The following is a 22,424-nucleotide window of genomic DNA, read 5'->3' as shown; positions in this document are numbered from 1 at the left end:
TCTTTGTGTGATTCCATATACCCTGCCCAGAACTGAGCACTGTAACATCTGCTGTATCAAACCCAAAGTCGGGTATGGTTGTATATACCTAAAGAAATTAGGAGAAATACCTAGGAGAAATTTATGCCTCAGCTGAGCATTAAGATTGAGCCAGCCTAGGCTACTTGAAACATGGTTTCCAAAAAACCAGCACAGGCTATTCTTAGATGCCTGTCATGATGTCGTAGGAAATTTAAAATACTTCATAAAGCTGGGCAGAGGTAGCGCATGCTTTTAATCCCAGCACTCGGGAGGCAGAGGCAGGCAGATTTCTGAGTTCAAGGCCAGCCTGGTCTACAGAGTGAGTTCCAGGACAGCCAGGACTATACAGAGAAACCCTGTCTCGAACCCCCCCCCCCCAAAAAAAAAAAATCAGAGGAATACAAGTGACATTGTGGGATATCATGTGAATAGCAACTACTAAACTGCTTGAACCTGGCAGGCTGTCATATCCTGGGGACTTAGCGTTGCCTGGTCCTTCTCTCTTAAACCTGATGCTGTTCTTTCCTAATGGCTTTCTTTGTTTGCTTGAGCTCTGTCTATAACCCAACATAAGGTTTCCTTAGTAACTGTACAATGTCTATACATTTCAGATAACTGATTTCTCTTTTGTTTTCTGATTATTTTCTCTCCTTTTTCATACTAGCAAACTGCTGCTTTAACTCAATGTTTCCCTCTCTCCTTGTCTTCTCTTGTGCTACTAGAGTTCATAAACTATTCCTACTTATTATATGATACTGCAGTTGATAACTCAAGCTCTTGGAGCTTTGTCATAAAATCAGGTACTCATGGAGTCCTTGGGAGGCTAAGGCAGAAACTTAAAAGAAGCCTGGGCTACATAGTAAGAGACTTTCTTCAAAACCAAAACCAAATCCAAGTAAGCTGGCATACACCTTTCATCCCTGTTGGGAGACAGACATAGGTGGATCTCTGTGAGTGGAAGCCAGCTTGGTCTACATTGGGAGTATTACATAGCTAGGAATATATACTAAGACCCCATTAAGGGGCAAAAAAAAAAAAAAAAAAATCCAAAAAGCAAACTAGTAAAGCGATGGCAGCCTGGTGTACTTAAGACCCCCATCTCAATCAATAAGTAAGTAAGTACCTATGCAAATAAATAGATAAATAGATAAATGAATAGATAAATAAGGCAAAAACTCCTAAAAAATAAAAGTAAAGTTAAGGGTGGGAGCTGTGTTGTAACCCTGTTGGTTCCATTATATCTCCTTAGTAGGGGTGCCTAGCCAACAACACATGTTAATAAGTATATGTCACCAAATGACACAGAAGGTTCTGAAAAATTCTAAAGTATTATTTTTGCACTTATTTTCTTTTTTTCTTTTAAAGATTTACTTATTTATTTATTTATTTATTTATTTATTTATTTATTTATTTATTATATGTGTGAGTACACTGTCATTGTCTTCAGACACTCCAGAAGAGTGTGTCAGATCTCCTTATGGATGGTCGTGAGCCACCATGTGGTTGCTGGGATTTAAACTCAGGACCTTCAGAAGAACAGTCAGTGCTCTTACCCGCTGAGCCATCTCTCTCCAGTCCCCCTTTTTGCATTCCTTGGCTGACTAAACTATTGCCTTGCAATGGCTGACTATATGAACACTGTCTGTCTGTCTGTCTCTTTCCTTCCTTCCTTCCTTCCTTCCTTTCTTTTATGAGACTTCTATAAGTCTTACCGTGTAGCTCTGGCTGGTCCAGGAATCACTATGTATAGACCAGTCTGTCTACAGAACTCACTGAGTCCCTCCTGTCTCTGCCTTCAAAGTGTTATGATTAAAGGCATATGCCACTATATCCAGGATGGGCATAGTTTCTTGTTAAAATTGTGAGAGAGTTGCTGGAGAGATGGTTTAGGAGTTAAGATAAGAGCTGCTGGTCAGTGGTGGTGCACACCTTTAATCCCAGCACTCGGGAGGCAGAGGCAGGCAGATTTCTGAGTTCGAGCCCAGCCTGGTCTACAGAGTGAGTTCCAGGACAGCCAGGGCTATACAGAGAAACCCTGTCTTGGGGGGGGAAAAAAAAAAAGAGTTAAGAGCTTTTGTTTTTCTTCAGGTGACCTGGGTTTGGTTTTTAGCACCTACCGTCTGTAACTCCAGTCCCAGGGAATCCAATCTCTTCTTCTGATCTCTGCAGGCATCTGGCATGCACATGTAACATGTATATGCATGCATGCAAAACACTCATACGCATAAAATAAAATAGTAGGAACTATGTCTCTAACATTTTTTCCCTTCTGATGAGGGAAGGCCCGGATGTTTCATTTACCAATCTGGTTCCTTTAATAGGACCTTCTATCTGACTGGGAAAGTAAAGGAGCCCTACTGGAAGAAATCAACTCCAAGGGCACTTCCTTAGAAAGTCTCATCATGGACATCACAGCACCCGATTCCCAAGCCAAGACAGGTGAGTATAGGCTCTAAAAAATATAAATGCATTGAGCGCTCTGCTTGTGGCCTTTGGAGATGGATGCTCTTTTGTTTAATTAAAATAAAAAAGTTGAATATGAGAAGAAAGAAGATCCACACAGCTATATTCTCTTTCATTCTGATCTGTTTCTTACTGTGCTGAACAATGCTGCTCCATTTTGAAAAATTCTTCTTGTAAGTACATGAATTAATGGGCCCATTTAGGGCTAACAATGAATGTATAGTTAAATGTTTTTATCTTGGGGAATCTTTCTGTTTTGAGCATGTAAACGATACAGGTATGATACCATTTTTAGCCTTGGATGGGTGTAAGTGTCTGGGGAGAAGCTAGGTATTTGTGAGTCTATTGGTACATCAAAGGCTGGCACACTTCTTCAAAGGGAGCATAAATGTCATGCCCACTTGCATGAATAATCTTTGGCCATAACCAAATCGTTTAAGCAAAATCAGCATGATTCTTAGTTCTTTATGTATTGTTAGTTGGAATCTTATGTTTATTTTTATTCATTATTTATATTTATTACCAGACTAAGTATACTCCTATAGACATTTAAATACTTAAGGAAAAGTTTATTCTCAGTCTCTCTCTCTAACTCTCTCACTTTCTCTCACAAGAACTTCTTTTCTTTAGTACTTTAAAGTTGGTTTTATTTATTTATTTGTTGGCAGGTTTGGGGTTTTTGTTTGTGTATATGTATGTATTGGTTTCTTATTTGTTTGATTCATTGATTAATTTTCAAGACAGAGTTTCTCTGCTGTCCTGGAACTCACTTTATAGGCCAGTCTGGCCTCAAATTCACAGAGATGTACCTACCTCTGCCTTCCAAGTGCTGGAATCAAAGGTGTGCTTCATACCACACAGCATAGCACCTCCTTATATACGCACAAAGGCCAGAACATGCACAGATACATGCTATACATTCATACAGGAAATTAATCTTTAAAAAATAAAACCTTGGCTGAATATTGTATATTGTGGATATAGAAATCTTAAACATTTATCAGAGTTGATGATTGTTTCAATTTTATATTCATCAATCCTGAGAATACCATTTCATGCAAATATGTAGCACTAAATGAGAGAGAGTATGTTTATGGCCATTTCAGAAACTGACAAAAATTTCGTCCTAATCCTAAATTGAAATTCACTGAATGAGCTGGGCAGTAGTGGCAAACATCTGGGATGGGTTAGGGATGGGTAAAGGGAGGATCTCTGGGTTTGTGGCAAGCTTAGACTAAAGAGCCAGGACTAGGACAGCCAAGGCTACAGAGAAACCTGTCTGGGAAAAAAAACAAAAAAAGGAACTCATCATGTAGACCATACTATACTGGCCTTGAACCCACAGATTTCCTCCTGCCCTGCCCTTGCCCTTGCCTATAGTGCATGTGCTGCCACACCCAGCTAATTGAATAATTTTTGTTTAAGCAACTTAAATCAGCCTGATCGTAGTGTCACACATCTTTAATCCCAGCAGAGACAGGTGGATCTCTTGAGTTCAAAGCCATCCTCTATAGAGCAAGTTCTAGGACAGCTAGGTTTGTACAGAGAAACTGCAATATCAATAAACTGGCCACAGTGGCCCATGTCTATAATCCAAACCTTTTTTGGGGACTTGGAGGTAGAAGCAGGAGGATCAAAAAGTAAAAGTCATCTCTTGCTACATATTGAATTTACCTAGTACACATGAGTCTTGTCACGGGGGCGGGGGAGAGGGAAGAGAGAGAATTCAAAAACCTGGATGGAGAGATGGTTTAAATACTTAATGAAAAGTTTATTCTCAGTCTCTCTCTCTCTAAGCATTTAGGGCTCTTTCAGAGGACCAAGGCTATATTTCCAGCAACACATAATGGTTTTTATAACTGTCTGTGTATTTATAGTTCCAGGGGATATGACATCTTCTGGCTTATATGCATATGATACACACATACATGCAGGCAAAACACCCATATACATAAAATTAAAAATTTTTTCAAAGATTTATTTATTATTATAAATAAGTACATTGTAGCTGTTTTCAGCTGCACCAGAAGAGGGCATCAGGTCTCATTACAGATGGTTGTGAGCCACCATATGGTGCTGGGATTTGAACTCAGGACCTTCAGAAGAGCAGTCAGTGCTCTTACCTGCTGAGCTATCTCACCAGTCCCATAAAATTAAATTTTTAAAAAAGAATTTCAGGGGCTCAAGATGCGGCTCAGTGGTCAATGAGAGTGACAGTGTACTTATATACATAAATAAATAAACCAACAGAAAAACAACCAAAAGAGCAATAATGTACTCATAAATAAAAATTAAAAATAAATAAATAAAGATAGATTTCAAACAGTTAAAATCTAACATTCAGGGCAACAACATGACTCAACAGGTGAAGGCACTTGCTGTTAACTGTGATGATCTGAGTTCAATACCTGGGATACATATGGTATAATGAGAGAATTAACTCCAAGTTGTCTTCTAATTTACATACGCGCGCACGTACACATGCATGCGTGCGCGCGCACACACACACACAAAATGCCGAAATAAATGTGATGCTGGAGAGTTGTGATTCTGTCCTTTCATCTCAGCATTATGTCATGAATATTTTTCTGACTTTTATATAATCTTAGTAACTTCATACCCTGATTTATATTTAACTTAGAAACTCCTCCAAGGGGCTGGTGAGATGGCTCAGTGGGTAAGAGCACCGACTGCTCTTACAAAGGTGCAGAGTTCAAATCCCAGCAACCATATGGTGGCTCACAACCATCCTTAATGAGACCTGACTCCCTCTTCTAGAGTGTCTGAAGACAGCTACAGTGTACTTACATATAATAAATAAATAAATAAAAAGAATTTATTTAAAAAAAAAAAAAAAGAAAGAAAAGAAACTCCTCCAAAATGAAGCCACTTGGGAAGAATAGAGGTGAAACTTTGGCTATTAGAAATAGAACCAGGCACCCAAAGGCAAACTTTTAGAATGCTTATGAGCTGTATTTTCAGTGCTTTTATCTGTTTTCTGTAGAGGACATAGAGCCAAAAGAACAACATAAGAAACAACATAAGAAGGGCTTTTTAGTAACCAACCTTTTATGCTAATTGTGCTTCATGTTCACTGTTTTTACAATGACAGACTCTGATATTAAAGGTAATGTTTTAACTTTATTACAAATCCTCATTCTAAAATATGGCAGATACCCTTCTAAAGACTTAATTGTTTTAATAATTCTTGCTTCACAAAAATCAGAAAAGGTTTCAAGGAATCCAACTGAAGATTTAAGATGAATTGTTATTTCTATAGAAAGAATTGCTAATCAGAGGAACTGAAACATAAGTGACAATTTGTTGCCTGACAGCTAAAGTGACCTGTCTCTTTCCATGAGTATGTTGTCTTGTGCTGTGTTAACTTTCTGATACCCAAGCTTAAGATGAGAGCCAGAGAAGAAAATGCTGTGCCTATATGTATTCCTAACTCGTTGGTCTTGCCCTGTTTGTCTCCCTGTCCTTCTGCTCAGGTTCCATACTACCCCCTGTAGGAAGCTCTGTAGGCAGTGTAAACGGATACCACACCTGCAAAGGTGAGAACCCCATTTCAACAGTGCCTTCTTGTTGGCTGTGTTGAGACAATGTTCATGTTTTTTATGTATGTGCTTCAATATGTGTGAAGTAACAGCTGCCAGAAGGGACACGAGGGTAAAAATCTGGAAAGGAACGACTGTGATATCTCCCTGTTAGCTGGCTATAGGCTAAACAAGTTGGCATCCTAAAACTGAAGATCCCGAGCAAGCATACTGGGTCACCAGATTAGGCCAATAAGAAAAGACCTGCAAGAAAGTGCACGTGGGTCTATGAGTTATAAAGAAGCCATTCTAAAGCCAGATGTGGTGTTCTTGGTCGATGAGCCCAACATGTGGATGGTAGAGGCAGGAAGATTGGAAGTTCAGGCTTTGGCTGGTCTTTGGTATATCACCCAAACAAAAATCTAGTCTAGCAGTAATCTTTCTGTCTCCAAGTTATTGCTCAGTAATTTGAAGAAGAGGGGCCAGAAGAATAGTCAAATTTGATTAATCCCAACAGTATGCTAAAGTTGACACCTTACTTCACCTCTTCATTTCTGTTAATGCCACGTTTACTTAGCATTTTATGGCATTCATCTGTGTATAAAATGCCAAAGCCAGAAAGCAGATTCGTGTTATGTTTGTTTTACTTTGTTTATTTAAACATGAACTTTTGAGGAAGGTAATCACTAGTTGACTAGAAGAGTTAGGAGGGATGCTTAATCCTGACAGATCATTTAGGAGTAAAGAATGAAGGGGAGAAGGATTATCAATCTCAGTTTTTTTCCATGATACTAGATCTTACAGAGATTCAGTGTGACATGTTTGATGTAAATTCGAAGTATGAGAAACTGTGGGAAGTGCTGCGGGAACGCCAGGAAAGCCTTCAGAATGTCTTCAGCAGAATGGAGGAGGTTCAGAAGGAGGCGAGCTCTGTATTACAGTGGTTGGAATCAAAAGAAGAAGTCCTGAAAGCCATGGATGCCACTTTGTCTCCAACCAAGACAGAAACAGTAAAAGCCCAAGCAGAATCTAACAAGGTACTGTGTTTCCATTGTGAGCTGCACCCTAACAGGAAGGGAGGAGGTTCCTCCAGGTGCTCCTGCCCCAGTCTAGGGTCTGAGCCTGAATGGAGTCTATTCTTGACTGGAATTGGTGGTATTTTGACCTCCAAAATTTTAACATACCTCATTCCAGTCTCCTTGAGAATTCTTGTTACTTATAAAATAAGAAATTGTTATAATTCAGATTTGGGGGAGGGGACATTATTAGCTCATTGAGAGTTGAGTCTTATTTTCTATGTGATACAACTAGATAGCTAAGCTTTTCTTGTCCAGGCGTTTTTGCAAATCTTAGGGGAACCTAAAAATTGTGGATACGTAATTATTCTTAAGATGGAAATGTATAGTGCGGGAGAGAAGCCTTAACAGTTAAGAGCACTTGATGTTCTTGCAGAAGACCAAGGTTCAGTTGCTAGCACCCATGCCATCTAGAATATTGGCTCCATGGTATCCAACTCCCTCAGAAGGCTTTCTCCAGCACCGGCACTCATGTGCACATAAAAACAGTAGACAAATACTCATACACATAATAATTTTAGTGTTGAAAGTTAAATGTAGACTAGAGAAATTGTCAGAAAATGTAAGAACATAGAAAATTTCTGATAAATTTTTAATTTCATCAAAATTTTTAATGTTCCAGTTGATCATGGCATGTCAGCTCTCCAACTACCAAAATGCTGCCATCATCTTCTCTTGTCACTTTTGATTAGTAAGAAATGATGGTCTCTACTCAGTTGCGTTTCATTGATGTGCTCAGATCCCACCATTTTCATTTTAAAGTCAATTCTAAAGCACAGAACTTAAATGCGTTAAGTTGTTAAGTTTATGGAACAAGCCGTGGAGCATCTGCTGCTCAGTCAGCCTTGCAAACTTCCACCACAGACAGCTGTGACATGGCATGTATGTTGTACTTTTCCCTAGGCTTTTCTGGCTGAATTGGAACAGAATTCCCCTAAAATCCAGAAAGTAAAAGAAGCCCTGGCTGGATTACTGAAGACCTATCCCAACTCACAAGAAGCAGAAAACTGGAAGAAAATGCAAGAGGACCTCAGTAAGTCATCACAGGGATGTTTTATTCTTACAATATCCAGACTCAGGGCTGGAGGGATGGCTCAGCAGTTAAGATCACTGACTGCTATCCAAGAGGACCTGAGTTCTAACTCCCAGCACCCACATGGTGACTCACAACTGTCTGTATCTCCGGTTCCAGGGTGTAAAACACCCTCCTCACACAGACACACATGCAGGCAAAACACCAATGCACATAAAATTAAAATAAATAAATAATTTTTTTAAAAAATCTTGTATCCAAAGCAAATTGAAAATGCTGGTACACCCTAAAAAGCTGGAATTATTTTCAATTAACTTTTTTTTTCTATTTTCACCCTTTATTTGGAAAACAGGGCAACATTTAAGTTTTAGATTTTTTAAATGAATTAACATGGTAATAAAAAGTACGGCCGGCCTGAATTTGGAGAGTAAGTGGTTTTCCAATTTGGGGTGCAAGATCATCTCCAAAGGAGAAGAGAACATATTCTCAGTGAGCCACCAAGGGTTTGGCTTCCACTCACTGAGGGCAAGCAGTGCAGTCCAGGCTAACCATCCATGATCTTTGTCAAGCAAATCAGAGTCTCCAATTGTTCAAAGTAACTGTAGGTACAAGAGAGAAAGCAACTCCAGACTGGCTTATTAATTGATCTGGATAACTATGAACTGTCTCCCGTTCCTGAGGTGGCAAAAATCTTCAGAGTGACTGTTGGAGCAGGGAGCCTTTCCTGTGCTCCCAGTTGTTACACAGTGCATAGAGATTGGTGAGTGTCAGCCCTGCCAGGCCACCGCCTGCTATTCCTCGAAGACCACCTGTCCATTTATACAGCATTCCGGTCATGGTTCCAGCTGCTACTGTGTGGAGGTCATCTTCTGCACCCCGTGTTTTCTCAATGACAACACCAAAAGCACTATAGAGCAGAGCCAGGGAACCTAGAGTATTAGCCCAAAGCGCCCCTTGCCTCGTCACCATATTCAAAATCTGTACATTTCTTGGTTTGGACCAGGCCATGCTCTGGGTTTCCTTCAATCCTAAACGAAGACCGTTCATTGCCCCGAATGCAGCCCCTGTCATGCAACATCCTCCAATGGTAAAGAAAGCTAGTTCAAATCTGCCTCGGGTTTTATTAGCTCCAGTTGGCAAAATAAATTCATCAGTATCCTGAACAAGGTAGCGTGGATCCACATTTAAATAAGGAGACAGGGGGTTCATACCAGTCAGCGGGACGCCGGCCAAATCAGCGTTCGAATAACCCGCTCCTCCCGCTCCGAAGAAGCCAGCTAACCCGCTGGTGGATTTGTTGCCACTTCCTCCGCCACCCTCCATGCCACCCCCCGCGTTGCTCCTGCCCTCAATTAACTTTTTTAAGGAAGCAAAAGGCCTGTCTGTCTAGGACCAGATAATGACCTGAACAGGGGAAATTTTAGAAACTCAAGTCCAGAGCAATCTGGCTTTCTAGGACAAGTCGAGCTGATAGTTGACTCTGATCAGAAGCTAACGGAGTATGAAAGTGGGAAGTAAAGACCCATTCCTTGAATCCCAGCACTCAGGAAGGAGTAGTGGATGGATCTCTGTGAGTGCAAGGCAAAAGAGAAAGAGAAAGAGGGGAAGGGAGGGAGGAAGGGAGGGAAGGAGAGAGAGAGAGAGAGAGAGAGAGAGAGAGAGAGAGAGAGAAGTATCATGCACTTGGTGGTAGGAGCAGGCAGTTCTCTGTGAAGCTGAGCCACCTGGTGTGCAGAGCGAGCTCAGGCCAGTCAGGTCTACATTGTAAGACCCTGTCTCAAAACAAAACAACACAACCTCTGGAGCTAGAGAGTTAGCTCAGTGGTTACAGGCACACCCTGCTCTGTAGCAGACTGGGGTCACAACACCCACATTGGTCTGCTCCCAACCTTCTGTAACTCAAGCTCCATCACATCTAGCCTCTGAAGAGCACTGCACTCATGTGCAGATACCTACACACACACACACACACACACACACACACACACACACACACACACGCGCGCGCGCGCGCGCACACACACACACACACACACATGCATATTTAAAATTAAAAGGAAGGGGCTGGTGAGATGGCTCAGTGGGTAAGAGCACCCGAGTGCTCTTCCGGTGGTCCGGAGTTCAAATCCCAGCAACCACATGGTGGCTCATAGCCATCCGTAACAAGATCTGACGCCCTCTTCTGGAGTGTCTGAAGACAGCTACAGTTTACTTACATATAATAAATAAATAAATCTTTAAAAAAAAAAATTAAAAGGAAAATGGGAAATAATCTGATTAAATAATTTGTGTGTTCATGGTATTTAACTACACATAATATAAATGAATACTTGTGGCAAATTTCTTGAAAAATGTTTATAATAACACTGTAATATATCTAATCTGTCTTATACAGAGCATGTGGGGGGCAGGGATGTTTCCATACAGTTTCATCCCCTGCAGCTTCTTGTCACTACCAGTCTGATGAACATATAAAACTATTTGTATTACTTTAGTTTTTAAGTGTTTTTAAGTTATTTTTAATTTTTAAAAATGTTAAATAATGGCCCTCTGTCATTTCCTATAGTATATAAAGAATACAGCTTAGGGACCAAGCCAAATGCTTTCTCTCATTTCCTCTCGACAGATTCCCGATGGGAAAAGGCCACGGAGGTTACTGTGGCTCGCCAAAAGCAGCTAGAGGAATCTGCAAGCCACCTGGCCTCCTTCCAGGCTGCAGAGTCCCAGCTCCGCCCCTGGCTTATGGAGAAGGAGCTGATGATGGGAGTTCTTGGTCCCCTGTCTATTGACCCCAACATGTTGAATGCCCAGAAGCAGCAGGTCCAGGTGAGCAAAGTTGATTAATGCCTAGAGCAAAGAAATCTGGGTTTCAATGCTACTCTCAGCATGTAGATTTCATTATTTCATTTTTCTCAGTTTGATAAGATTGTGAGATTTTATCAAGATGTCCATCAAGTAATAAACAGAACTCTTAACAATATCATTAACAGGCAGTAAGGTCAATGAATTTAAAAATGTGGGAATGGTTCCTGAGTAAATTAAATTCATACCTTACTTTTAATTCTCAGTAGTACATGTGCACATTACTTAATATATTTTGTATCTATCTGCAGCTGATTAAGCAGAGGAGTCCTTTCCTGTGCAAGCTTGCCTAGAGCCTTTGCTCTGCTCCGCCCCTTTCTCTATACCTGTCACTTGCTCCCTTCTGCCTTGTTCTCCAAGATCAGGTCTAAGAACAGTTTTTGAAGGAGCTTTTTCTTTCAGCTTTACACGTGTCTTAATCTACCTACAAATGCTGTTCTAATCCATCATTTGTCCATGTTTGTTTGTTTAATTATATTATTTTGTCTTATGTGTAAGGATGTTTTGCTGCGTTCCTGTCTGTTCACCATATGTGTGCATATGTGCACCTAGTGTCTGTGGAGTTCAGAAGAGGACATTGGATTCCCTGAAACTGTAGTTACAGGTTGTAAGCCACCATGTAGCTGCTGGGAAAGGAACTCAGAACCTCTGGCAAAACAATCAGTGTTCTTAATCATTGAACCATCTCTCTATAACTGTAGCTGTCTTCAGACACCCCAGAAGAGGGCATCAGATCTCATTACAGGTGGTTGTGAGCCCCCATGTGGTTGCTGGTATTTGAACTCTGGACCTTTGGAAGAGCAGTCAGTGCTCTTAACCGCTGAGCCATCTCTCCAGCCCTGTTTTTAACTCTTAAAAATTACTGAGAATCTTAACCACTTCAGGCCCCCAAATTATTGAGAATCTTACAGAGCTGTCTTGTATTTATCTATTGATATTTACTGATATTTTATCAAGTCAGTAATTTTAATATATATTTATTATCTAATTTGTAAATAATGCTAAGTACCACATTCAATCTGTAATCATTGGGTAGATTCTGTAAAACCACACCAGACGTCCATAAGGGAATAAGAACTTGTTTTGGGGTTAGAGAGATGGCTCAGTGGTTAAGAGCACGGACTGCTCTTTCAGAGGTCCTGAGTTCAATTTCCAGCAACCACATGGTGGCTCACAACCATCTGTAATGAGATCTGATGCCTTTTTCTGATGTGTCTGAAGAGAGCAATGGTGAACTTATATACATACAATTAATAAATCATTTAAAATTAAAGACATTTAAAAAAAAAAAGAACTTACTTTGTTGAGACAGGGTCTCACTGTAGCATAGGTTGACCTTGACTTTACTGTGTTGCCCAAGCAGGCCTCAGGCTTGCAGGTAATCCCCCTCCTTAAGCTTTCTGAGTGATAGGCTGACTATAAGAATGTATTGCAATGCCATGCCCAAATATGAAAACAAGTACTTTAAAAGACAAAAACCATCCTACGATTATGAAAATAGTGACTCCCTAGACTCTAAAAGGGCCTAGGCACTCTAACATATTTGTGAACCATCCTTTGAGAACTATAGCTTCTCCATTCTCTGTGAAAATTGAATCTGTAGACTATGACATGAGAACAGCCTCCCAATTGCTGACACAATTACATACAGTTTTCATACCTGTGTATATTCAGAAGCTCAGTGTCTCTTGGCGACCTGTTAAACAGTGTAAGCTTTTGTTCAGTGTAGGGTGTCAGGTCCTTTACAGTCTGGCCCTGGCATGGTTTGCCAGCTTCATTTATTAGACACCTTGCGAATGCTAGGCCCTCCCTGAGGTACCCCTCACTAGTCCTGCTCCCTGCTCGAAGCAGGGACATGTGTACCACCACACACATGTGGAGGCCAGAGGACATCTTCAGAAATTGGCACTGATTGCTCTTCTAGAAGTCCTGAGTTCAAATCCCAGCAGCCACATGGTGGCTTATAACCATCCGTAATGGGATCTGACACCCTCTTCTGGGGTGTCTGAAGACAGCTACAGTGTACTCACATATAATAATAAATCGTGAAGAAGAAGAAGAAGAAGAAGAAGAAGAAGAAGAAGAAGAAGAAGAAGAAGAAGAAGAAGAAGAAGAAGAAGAAGAAGTAGAAGTAGTAGTAATAATAATAGTAGTAGTAGTAGTAGTAGGTTCTCATCTTAGTGGCAAGCACCATTACCTGCAGAGCCACCTCACTGGCCCATTCTTCTGTGTAGCTTTTCTATCTCTGCTCTTTGACCTGTTGTTTTTAGCCCATACTTCATCACTCCTCTTCCACGCTCTTCTGGCAGCAGTTTCATACTAGTGGCGGTGATTTATAATCTTCACCCTCATTATATTTGATTATAGTTCACCTTTTCACACCTTTTATTTCTTGAGATCATGTCTTATTTTGTGAAAATGTTGGGTATTATCCATGAACTGCCTTGTTTAATTTTTACAGCAGCTGAGATAAGAATTTTCCTGTTTCTATCCTTCTAAGGAAGCTACGGTTTGAAGGTGTTTTGGAAGCTTTTTAAGGATATACAGCTAAAGTAGTACAGCCAGAGTTGGGGCACAGGCCCTTGGGCCTCAGCACTTGTAATTCTAATGTCTTTGGTGAGAGCAGCAGAGGTCAATAATAAATCCATTAAGGTATGGTGCTTGCTTTAATGACGGTCTTTCTCTAGCTGTACTGTATCACAGTGTTCAGATGGTATATGATCATGGAATTCCAGTAAAGAAAGAAGCTCTGAGGCCTGGAGTGCCTAAGTGACAAGCTTAGTTAGTCCTATGACTAACACAGGGAGCAGTATGGAAACTGTTTCAGAGGACTGATGTGAAGTGGCTGCTCAAGTTTAGCCTATTTTCTCAGTCTACAATGACCATAGCAACCAATACTAAAACAGAGTAGAAAAAAATACAGGAGAAAAGTAGGATCAATGATTCTTTCTGAATAAAGTTGTATTAAGCAATTCTTAAAGATAGTGCTGGGCTGGTGAGATGGCTCAGCGGGTAAGAGCACCCGACTGCTCTTCCGAAGGTCTGGAGTTCAAATCCCAGCAACCACATGGTGGCTCATAACCATCTGTAACAAGATCTGACGCCCTCTTCTGGAGAGTCTGAAGACAGCTACAGTGTACTTACATATAATAAATAAATAAATCTTAAAAAAAAAAAAAAAAAGATAGTGCTACATTATTTTAGTAATCTGGTCCCTAGAGTTTTCTGGCTTATTTTCGAAATGGACTGGCACAGTCCAAACTCAGTTTTTGTTTTGACACTGCTTTTAGATCTGCTTTCTCTGTCTAAACATCTCTGTGTTATTTCTGTTCCAGTTTATGCTGAAGGAATTTGAAGCACGAAGGCAGCAGCATGAGCAGCTGAACGAGGCAGCTCAGGGCATCCTAACGGGTCCTGGAGATGTGTCTCCATCTGCCAGCCAAGTACACAAAGATCTACAAAGCATCAGTCAGAAGTGGGTTGAGCTCACTGACAAGCTTAACTCCCGGTCCAGCCAAATTGACCAAGCTATTGTTAAAAGTACCCAATACCAAGACCTGCTCCAGGACTTATCAGAAAAGGTGAAGGCCATTGGACAGCGACTGAGTGGCCAGTCAGCCATCAGCACCCAACCTGATGCTGTAAAGCAGCAGCTAGAGGAGACCAGTGAGATTCGGTCCGATTTGGGACAATTAGACAATGAGATTAAAGAGGCTCAGACGCTATGCCAAGAACTCTCGCTGCTCATTGGTGAGCAGTACCTCAAGGATGAGCTGAAGAAGCGTTTGGAGACAGTTGCCCTGCCGCTCCAAGGCTTAGAAGACCTTGCAGGTATCTAAAGTGAGAATAACAAAAGGAATGGTTAGGCAGGCCAAGAATCTAGAATGACCCTTCCATAGCTTCTTGGGGCTAGCATAAGGTTCCACTTATCCTCTCTTCCAGTGACAGTGAGAATGGAGTGGTTGTTACACAGTGAACATCGGTGTATATGGAGCTTCACATGGCTCACCACAGTGCTGGAGATAAGGCTCTAAACCGCATCAGTTAGCCTACAGCACTCACCTCTGGACCTACTGATGGGTGGCCTTATAGACACACTTTTAACCACAGCCCTTGTTTTCTCTGTGTTGCCAATGCACACGCATACCCAACCCCATGATTGCAGATTAGAGTGTATTTGGGGATTTTTAAGATTTTAAAAAATGTTATTATTTACTTACGCATAAGCTCTACAGAGGCCAAGAAGAGGGTATCTAATCCCCTGGGACAAGAGTTGCAAGGACTTGTTTCTTGTTAATGCTAGAAACGAAACAGGGGTTGGTCTTCTCCAAGAGTACTCAGTGCTCCTAACTGCTCAGCCATCTCTCCTTTTTTTTTTATTTCCTGGTTTTGGTTTGGTTTGAGTTGGTTTGTTTTTTTGGTTTTTCAAGATAGGGTTTTTCTGTGTAACTGCCCTGCTTTTCCTAAAACTTGATTTGTTGATCAGGCTGGCCTTGAACTTGAACTCACAGAGATCAGCCTGCCTCTCCTTCTGGAGTTCTGGGATTAAAGGTATGCACCATCATACCTGCCCCCCCCCCCTTTTTTTTTAAACCACAAAATTTGTTCCTCTTCTAGAAATGATGTGGTTTTCAGGGGTTTGTTTGTTTGTTTGGTCCATTTGATTTTTAAAATTTTTTATTTCATATGCATTGGTGTTTTGCCTGCATGTATGTCTGTGTGAGAAGAGGGTGGAACTGGAACTCCCCTGGAACTGGAGTTGCTTGCTATGTGGTTGCTAGGAATTGAACCTGGATCTTCTGGAAGAGCAGCCAGTGCTCTTAACCACTGAGCTGTCTCTCTAGCCCCACTTTCAGTTTTTATGACTTAAGTGTGTCAGATTATGTTATGTGGTTGGTCAGAGGATTGAGTCAGATGCAATATATATAGGAACCTGATTTTGTTCTTATTTTTATGGCAGATTCTCAATTATTATTTGTTTCTTATTCTTAAGATTAGACCATACACTGTTAGCAAACATTTTAAATCCCATGTTCAGGTTTGATTGATTTTAATTTCATTTTCTTATGTCAGCTGACCGCATGAACAGACTCCAGGCAGCTCTTGCCAGCACCCAGCAATTCCAGCAAATGTTTGATGAGCTGAGGACCTGGTTAGATGAAAAACAAAGCCAGCAAGCAAAAAACTGCCCAATTTCTGCAAAATTGGAACGGCTCCAATCTCAGCTACAAGAGAATGAAGAGTTTCAGAAGAACCTTAATCAACACAGTGGTTCCTATGAGGTGATTGTGGCTGAGGGGGAATCTCTGCTGCTTTCTGTGCCCCCTGGAGAAGAGAAAAAGACTTTACAAAATCAATTGGTTGAACTCAGAAGCCACTGGGAAGATCTTAGTAAAAAAACTGCAGATAGGCAGTCTAGGCTCAAGGACTGTGTGCAGAAAGCTCAGAAGTATCAGGGGCATGTGGAAGACCTTGTGCCCTGGATAGAAGAGTGCAAGTCCAGGATGTCTGAGCTGCAGGTTACCCTGGATCCAGTGCAACTCGAGGCCAGCCTCTTAAGGTCAAAGGCTATGCTGAGTGAAGCAGAGAAGCGCCGCTCCCTGCTGGAAATACTGAATAGTGCTGCTGACATTCTGATCAATTCTTCAGAAATAGATGAAGATGAGATCCGAGATGAGAAGGCTGGACTCAACCAGAACATGGATGCCATTACTGAGGAGCTACAGGTCAAAACGAGCTCTCTAGAAGAAATGACTCAGAGGCTCAAGGAGTTCCAGGAAAGCTTTAAGAATATTGAAAAGAAAGTTGAAGGAGCCAAACACCAGCTTGAAATCTTTGATGCCCTGGGATCTCAAGCCTGTAGTAACAAGAATCTGGAGAAGCTAAAGGCTCAGCAAGAAGTGCTGCAGGCCTTGGAACCTCAGGTAGACTACCTGAGGAACTTCACTCAGGGACTCGTAGAAGATGCGCCAGATGGATCTGATGCTTCCCCACTTGTACATCAAGCTGAGGTTGCACAGCAGGAGTTCTTAGAAGTGAGGCAAAGAGTGAGCAGTAGCTGCCTGACCATGGAAAACAAGCTAGAGGGGATTGGGCAGTTCCACTGTCGAGTCCGGGAAATGTTTTCTCAATTGGCTGACCTGGATGATGAGCTAGATGGCATGGGAGCCATTGGCAGAGACACGGATAGCCTCCAGTCACAAATTGAGGACGTACGGCTATTCCTTAATAAAATCCAAGCCCTCAGGTTTGACATAGAGGACTCTGAAGCAGAGTGTCGAAAAATGTTGGAGGAAGAGGGGACTTTAGACTTACTGGGTCTCAAGAGGGAGCTAGAAGCTCTTAACAAGCAGTGTGGTAAACTGACAGAGAGAGGGAAAGCTCGCCAGGAGCAGCTAGAGCTGACGCTGGGCAGAGTAGAGGACTTCTATAGGAAACTGAAAGCGCTCAATGATGCCGCCACAGCTGCAGAGGAAGGAGAAGCACTTCAGTGGATTGTGGGAACTGAAGTGGATGTCATCAACCAGCAACTAGCAGATTTTAAAGTAAGTTTTGCCCTCCTTTTTTATTTCGTTTTTCTCGCTAATGCTACTTAAATTTTAGACATCAGTTGAGAGTCTGTCTTTTTCACTTGGGTCTGGTTTCTTATTCTTACTTCCATTACCACCAAAACACATTGTGTAGAGTCTAAGAGTCTCTTAGATGTCTAAGAAGACGGTTTTGAACATTTTTCTATTGTGGTTTCCTTCTATCTTTACAGCCATTTAAGGATATGGAAGAAAGCCTTGTCTCTTAGTCCTAGAATCTCTTCATGATTTCTTGAATTAACAGATTTGGTAACTGCAGTGAAAGTGCTCATTGTCCTGTTTCTCAGACTGAGCTGTGAGCCTTCTCCTGAAATGCTAGTTCTGTATACATTTCAGAGAAACTTTATTGATATATTATGAAACAGTATAAGGTTTTCATAAATTATTAAGTGAAACATTGAATCAGAAATTTCTGATTTGCAAACAAGCAGGCTTTGACTCCTGAGACGCCTCAAGTACAAATTCCTTGTCTATAGGAGTTTGGGAAGTCTTAATTGCAAAATGTTTAGTCCTTTATTATAGTTATATTTTCTGGTGCTGAGGTTTTATGAGTGTAAATCAAAACAAAAGGAAGTGATCAAATAGCTAGACCCCAAAGCATTGGTTTGCTGGTCGAGTGCTTATGTGTTGGGTCTTGGCTCTCAACTGTGAGCCTGTGCTCAAGAGTTCCTGTAGTTAGAAATGCCCCAAAGGCCTCACTCTGCTGGTATACCCTTCATGGCACACAGAACGGATTTGGAAATAATATATGTTGTACTACATTCTATCACCAATGCTAATTATTTCCACAGATAACACTCCTTATCAGAATATAAAGTGAGGGCATGGTGGCACATACTTATAATCTCACATTTTAGGCAACTGATGTAGGGTTGCAAGTTCTAATACATCCTATATAGTAAGACCTTATCTCAAAAAGGAGAAAGGGACTACTGGCACCAAAGCAAAGGCACGCTGACCCTGGGAGGTTATAACATTCTAGGCCAGACCCCAGTATGATATTGGCAAAAGCCACATTTGGAGATAGTATAATTTATAGTTACAAAAGATCATCATATTTGAGTGTCTTTGTAGTTAGAGAAAATTCAGACCCATGACATATATACCTCTGTTTCATTGGCAATGTGGCCTGTCCTGTGTTAGCTTATATGTTTATGTTTCCTTTTTTGTTCAAAGGTCCTTGCAAGCAGAAACTTGTATAAATATGCATCCATTTTTTTCCAGTTTACCAGGATCTGAGTTACTTAAAATTATCCATCTAACCAGATAAATGATTTTTATTTAGAAAACTGAAATTTATCCCCATAGGATTCAAAACAGTTTTATCTCAACAGATCCTAGTTTGTGAAGGAATTATTTTAAAAATTTTTACGTGGGTATATATTGGGTCTCTCACTTGCTAGGCATGTATTCTGCTGAGCTGTAACCCCAACCTGCCTCATTTTCTCAACAGTGTACTGTGCGAACATTTTTCCTAAAAAGTGCAAGTTAACATTAGAAAGAAGATACTGTTCACTCACAGTAGTATTTTTGTGTTTTCAAGAGACAGTTGGGGCTATTTTATAGTAAATGTTCCTGAATTACTGTAGTTTGAGTGCTTGTTAAAGTGCTTATTTGTGGACCCAATACTATAAAAAGCATCAATGAATCCAGGTTCTCTGCTTGGTAGAATTACTCAGGTGCTGCAATGTCGACAAGTAGCCAGTCCCAGTCAAAGAGACTTGAGGTCTCTGATAAGAAAGTTCCCCGAGAAGGTACTATTGATGTCTGTAGAGGATCTAGTCTAAGAACATCTAATCCAGAGCAGGGTTGTTGAGCCCAAAAGTTGAGACAGGCAAGGAGAATTACTCCAATTGATCATAACAACCGATGAGTCATTCAACTGCAAGTTGATGTTTCTCAACTCAGATCCTCAGTGTCAACGTTGACCACATCAGTTGATAGCCTCAGCCTATAGGTCTCCAACCTCACCAAGGCCATAAACACTTTAACAAGTCTTGTTTCATCACAAGCACAAGAGATTGCTGACCTCAAGAAACAAATGGTCGATGTACTCTGCATCCTCCCCGAGGTTTGGCAATAAGGTTGGCCTCGTCCATGCTAGATGTACAATAAGAAGCCATTATGTTCATGTGGATGGTCCCTCAGATGCACCTTGGTCTACAATATTCTATCCCTGTGATGAGACTCAACCAGCAATCTTCAGTAAAGGACTGATCATAGACTAGAGGGCAAAGGTGCTTATTTGTGTTTTCTGCAGTGTTGTACCAGTCAAATTGGCTATTTATATAGATATATAGTAAGGAGATAATTTGAGTTTTCCCCCACTACATTTTTCTCTATATATAGATGGGTTCAATTAACTACATATTGAAAGTTATTTTAGAAAAAACCCAGAGTAGAAAAATCACAACAAAATAATGAAAAATCATACAAATTTTAAAACAATATAGCATGACAAGTATCTACATTGCATTAGGTATTGTAAGTAGCCTAGATATGATTTAAAGTAGATGAGAAGATGCAAATACTATGTCACTTTCTAAAGTGGACTTGAGAATGTGTGAATTCGGGTAAGCATGGGGTTCTGAACCATTCCCTATATAAGTAAGACCTTATTTCAAAAGCAAGCAAAAAGCTTTAAATACAGATTTAATATCCAAAGGAGCCCATGGAGGGCATAAGTTGTGTTTAGATTTGATAAGTCTTTTTTTCCTTTGGTTTAGAACCTTCCTAATACTGCAACCCTTTAATAAAGTTCTTCATGTGTGGTGACCCCAATCCATAAAATTATTTTTGTTGCTACTTCGTAACTATAATTTTGTCACTGTTATGAATCATGAGGTAAATATCTGATACACAGATGGTCTTAGGCAACCCCTGTAAAAGAGTCATTTGGACACCCCAAGGAGCCACAACCCACAGATTGAGAACTACTGGTTTAGAGATGTTCTGGATTTTGATGAAGCTGCAAGATTCACTGGATAAACTTTATGTCTAGTGTGTTGGTTTCCTCAGAATGCTTAGAGTTCAGTAGCTGTTTAGCTGTCACCAGCTAGCTTCGTCGTGTTCTAAGAATACAATATTACCACCCAATATTATGGTTATAAAGGCTGGAATCAGTCAGCTGGGGTCTGGCAGGTGTTTATCTATGGGCTGAGGGTGTTGACAAGGCAAGCCTAGAAGTGGAGTGCTGAACTATTCTGTTGAAGTCAATATGTACTCACTATAAAATGGTCAGTACTCCCTACCCTTCCCCCAGGTTGATGGTTAAGTCAGAATCCAGTTCACTACATTTCCTAATAGGGAGGCGTTTATTTATTTATTTGTTTGTTTATTTATTTATTTATTTATTTATTGGCCTTCTCCCAGCAGAGGACTTTGGTCAGGAGGGAGGGACAGTCTCTTGGCTGAGCTCTTGGGAAATGAAAACAATGAGAGGCAAGCTTTCTGTCATTTGCCCAGCCCTCTAGAAGTTGCATAAAGGTCTTCTGGACCCATTCTAAGGATGGAATCATGTTCATGATGGGAGTAAGTGTTGAGTTTCTGGACTGATGTGTTGTAGTTCAGCAGTCAACTAACCTTCCCTTGCAGCAGACCAGAGTGATAAAGCATAACTCAGCTTTCAGATGTAAGGCATTTCCAATAATAAAAATCAAATGGACATAAATATTCAGAGGCATTTTAGCTTAAAGTTTTCGTTTTTAATAGAATCACACTTTAGCACAGAATCTAAGAAAAGATAAGAATATATGAAGCAGCCACAGGCCATTCTTTGACCTGAATAACTCTGTGGGGAAGGGGCAGATTGTCCACTCTACGAGAGCCTCCAGGCTGACTTGGGACTACAGTACTGATAAACTATAGAGTTACAGTTAGTCTGTGGGGAAACTGAAAGTTACTATTCCTAGAGAAGGTTTTCCTTTCATCACCTCCACAGAATTTGTAGAATCTGGTTAGCTAATGAGTATCATTTAGACACCAAGAGAAGAGGCCTTTCCATTCTAAGCAGGTAAAGCCCTCAGCCATCCTGCTTTGGGATGTTTACCAAGCTTCTCTCTGCTACTCTCTGTGGGAAATAGAAAGGAAGAGGCTTTTCCAGAAATCATGACTCTGGAGCATTTTTTGCAGAAAATTGTAAGGAGAAGTGTTAGCTAATCTTTTCAGGAAATTCCGTTTCCGAGGAAAAGGAATTGCGTATGTCTAATAAGAAAGGAGGGACCCTTGTTTGTAGCAGTGAAATTTGAGCCAAAGAATTCCCCTAGTGTGACCTTCCTGGGAATGGTAAGGGGGGGCGGGGGGACAACCTACTCAATCTGGTGGTTAACAAGAGGGTTTCCTTGTTTTGAAATTGTCTGAAGGTCTTGTTGAGCATTGAGATCATTGTGAGTCTTAACTCCACCTCTCTTTTGCACCCCTGTCCCCCCAACAGCAGTCGTGCCTGACTCCTGCCTCTGCCTCAAATGCTGGGGTTACAGGCTTCCATGCCTTGATTTATGGAGTGCTAGGGAGTGGGACAGGACTTTGGGCATGCTGCATAAGTAGTCCACCTACTGAACTACTCACCAGCCCCCCAGACTCCTTCAGGCTGGCTAGCGGGATGGAGGAGCAGCAGCAGACTTCCTAGCATGCTGTGACCCTTTAATACAGTTCCTCATGCTGTAGTAACCCCAACCCTAAAACTGTTTTGTTGCTACTTCATAACTATAATTGCTATTGTTTTGAATCATAATGTAAATATATGGCCCTCCAGAAGAGGGCGTCAGATCTTGTTACAGATGGTTATGAGCCACCATGTGGTTGCTGGGATTTGAACTCCGGACCTTCGGAAGAGCAGTCGGGT

At 41.0% G+C, this 22,424-nt stretch overlaps 1 protein-coding gene and 1 pseudogene across 9 annotated transcripts in view; one reads left to right on the top strand and one right to left on the bottom strand.

The window, feature by feature from the left end:
• The window catches only part of LOC110323540 (microtubule actin crosslinking factor 1), a 339,871-nt gene that overhangs the window by 238,872 nt on the left and 78,575 nt on the right, over positions 1–22,424 (top strand). For all 9 annotated transcript variants that reach the window (XM_029539978.1, XM_029539979.1, XM_029539977.1 and 6 more), the window contains 7 exons: positions 2,343–2,460; positions 5,979–6,041; positions 6,819–7,060; positions 8,003–8,132; positions 10,759–10,958; positions 14,330–14,825; positions 16,068–17,539. In XM_029539978.1, coding sequence (XP_029395838.1) covers positions 2,343–2,460; positions 5,979–6,041; positions 6,819–7,060; positions 8,003–8,132; positions 10,759–10,958; positions 14,330–14,825; positions 16,068–17,539 — 2,721 coding nt within the window. The remainder of the gene's footprint in view (positions 1–2,342; positions 2,461–5,978; positions 6,042–6,818; positions 7,061–8,002; positions 8,133–10,758; positions 10,959–14,329; positions 14,826–16,067; positions 17,540–22,424) is intronic.
• Positions 8,826–9,455, bottom strand: LOC110323542 (annotated as a pseudogene).

Source organism: Mus pahari, chromosome 6, assembly GCF_900095145.1.
Source record: "Mus pahari chromosome 6, PAHARI_EIJ_v1.1, whole genome shotgun sequence".
NCBI lineage: Eukaryota > Metazoa > Chordata > Mammalia > Rodentia > Muridae > Mus > Mus pahari.
This window is presented reverse-complemented; position numbering and strand designations above follow the sequence as displayed.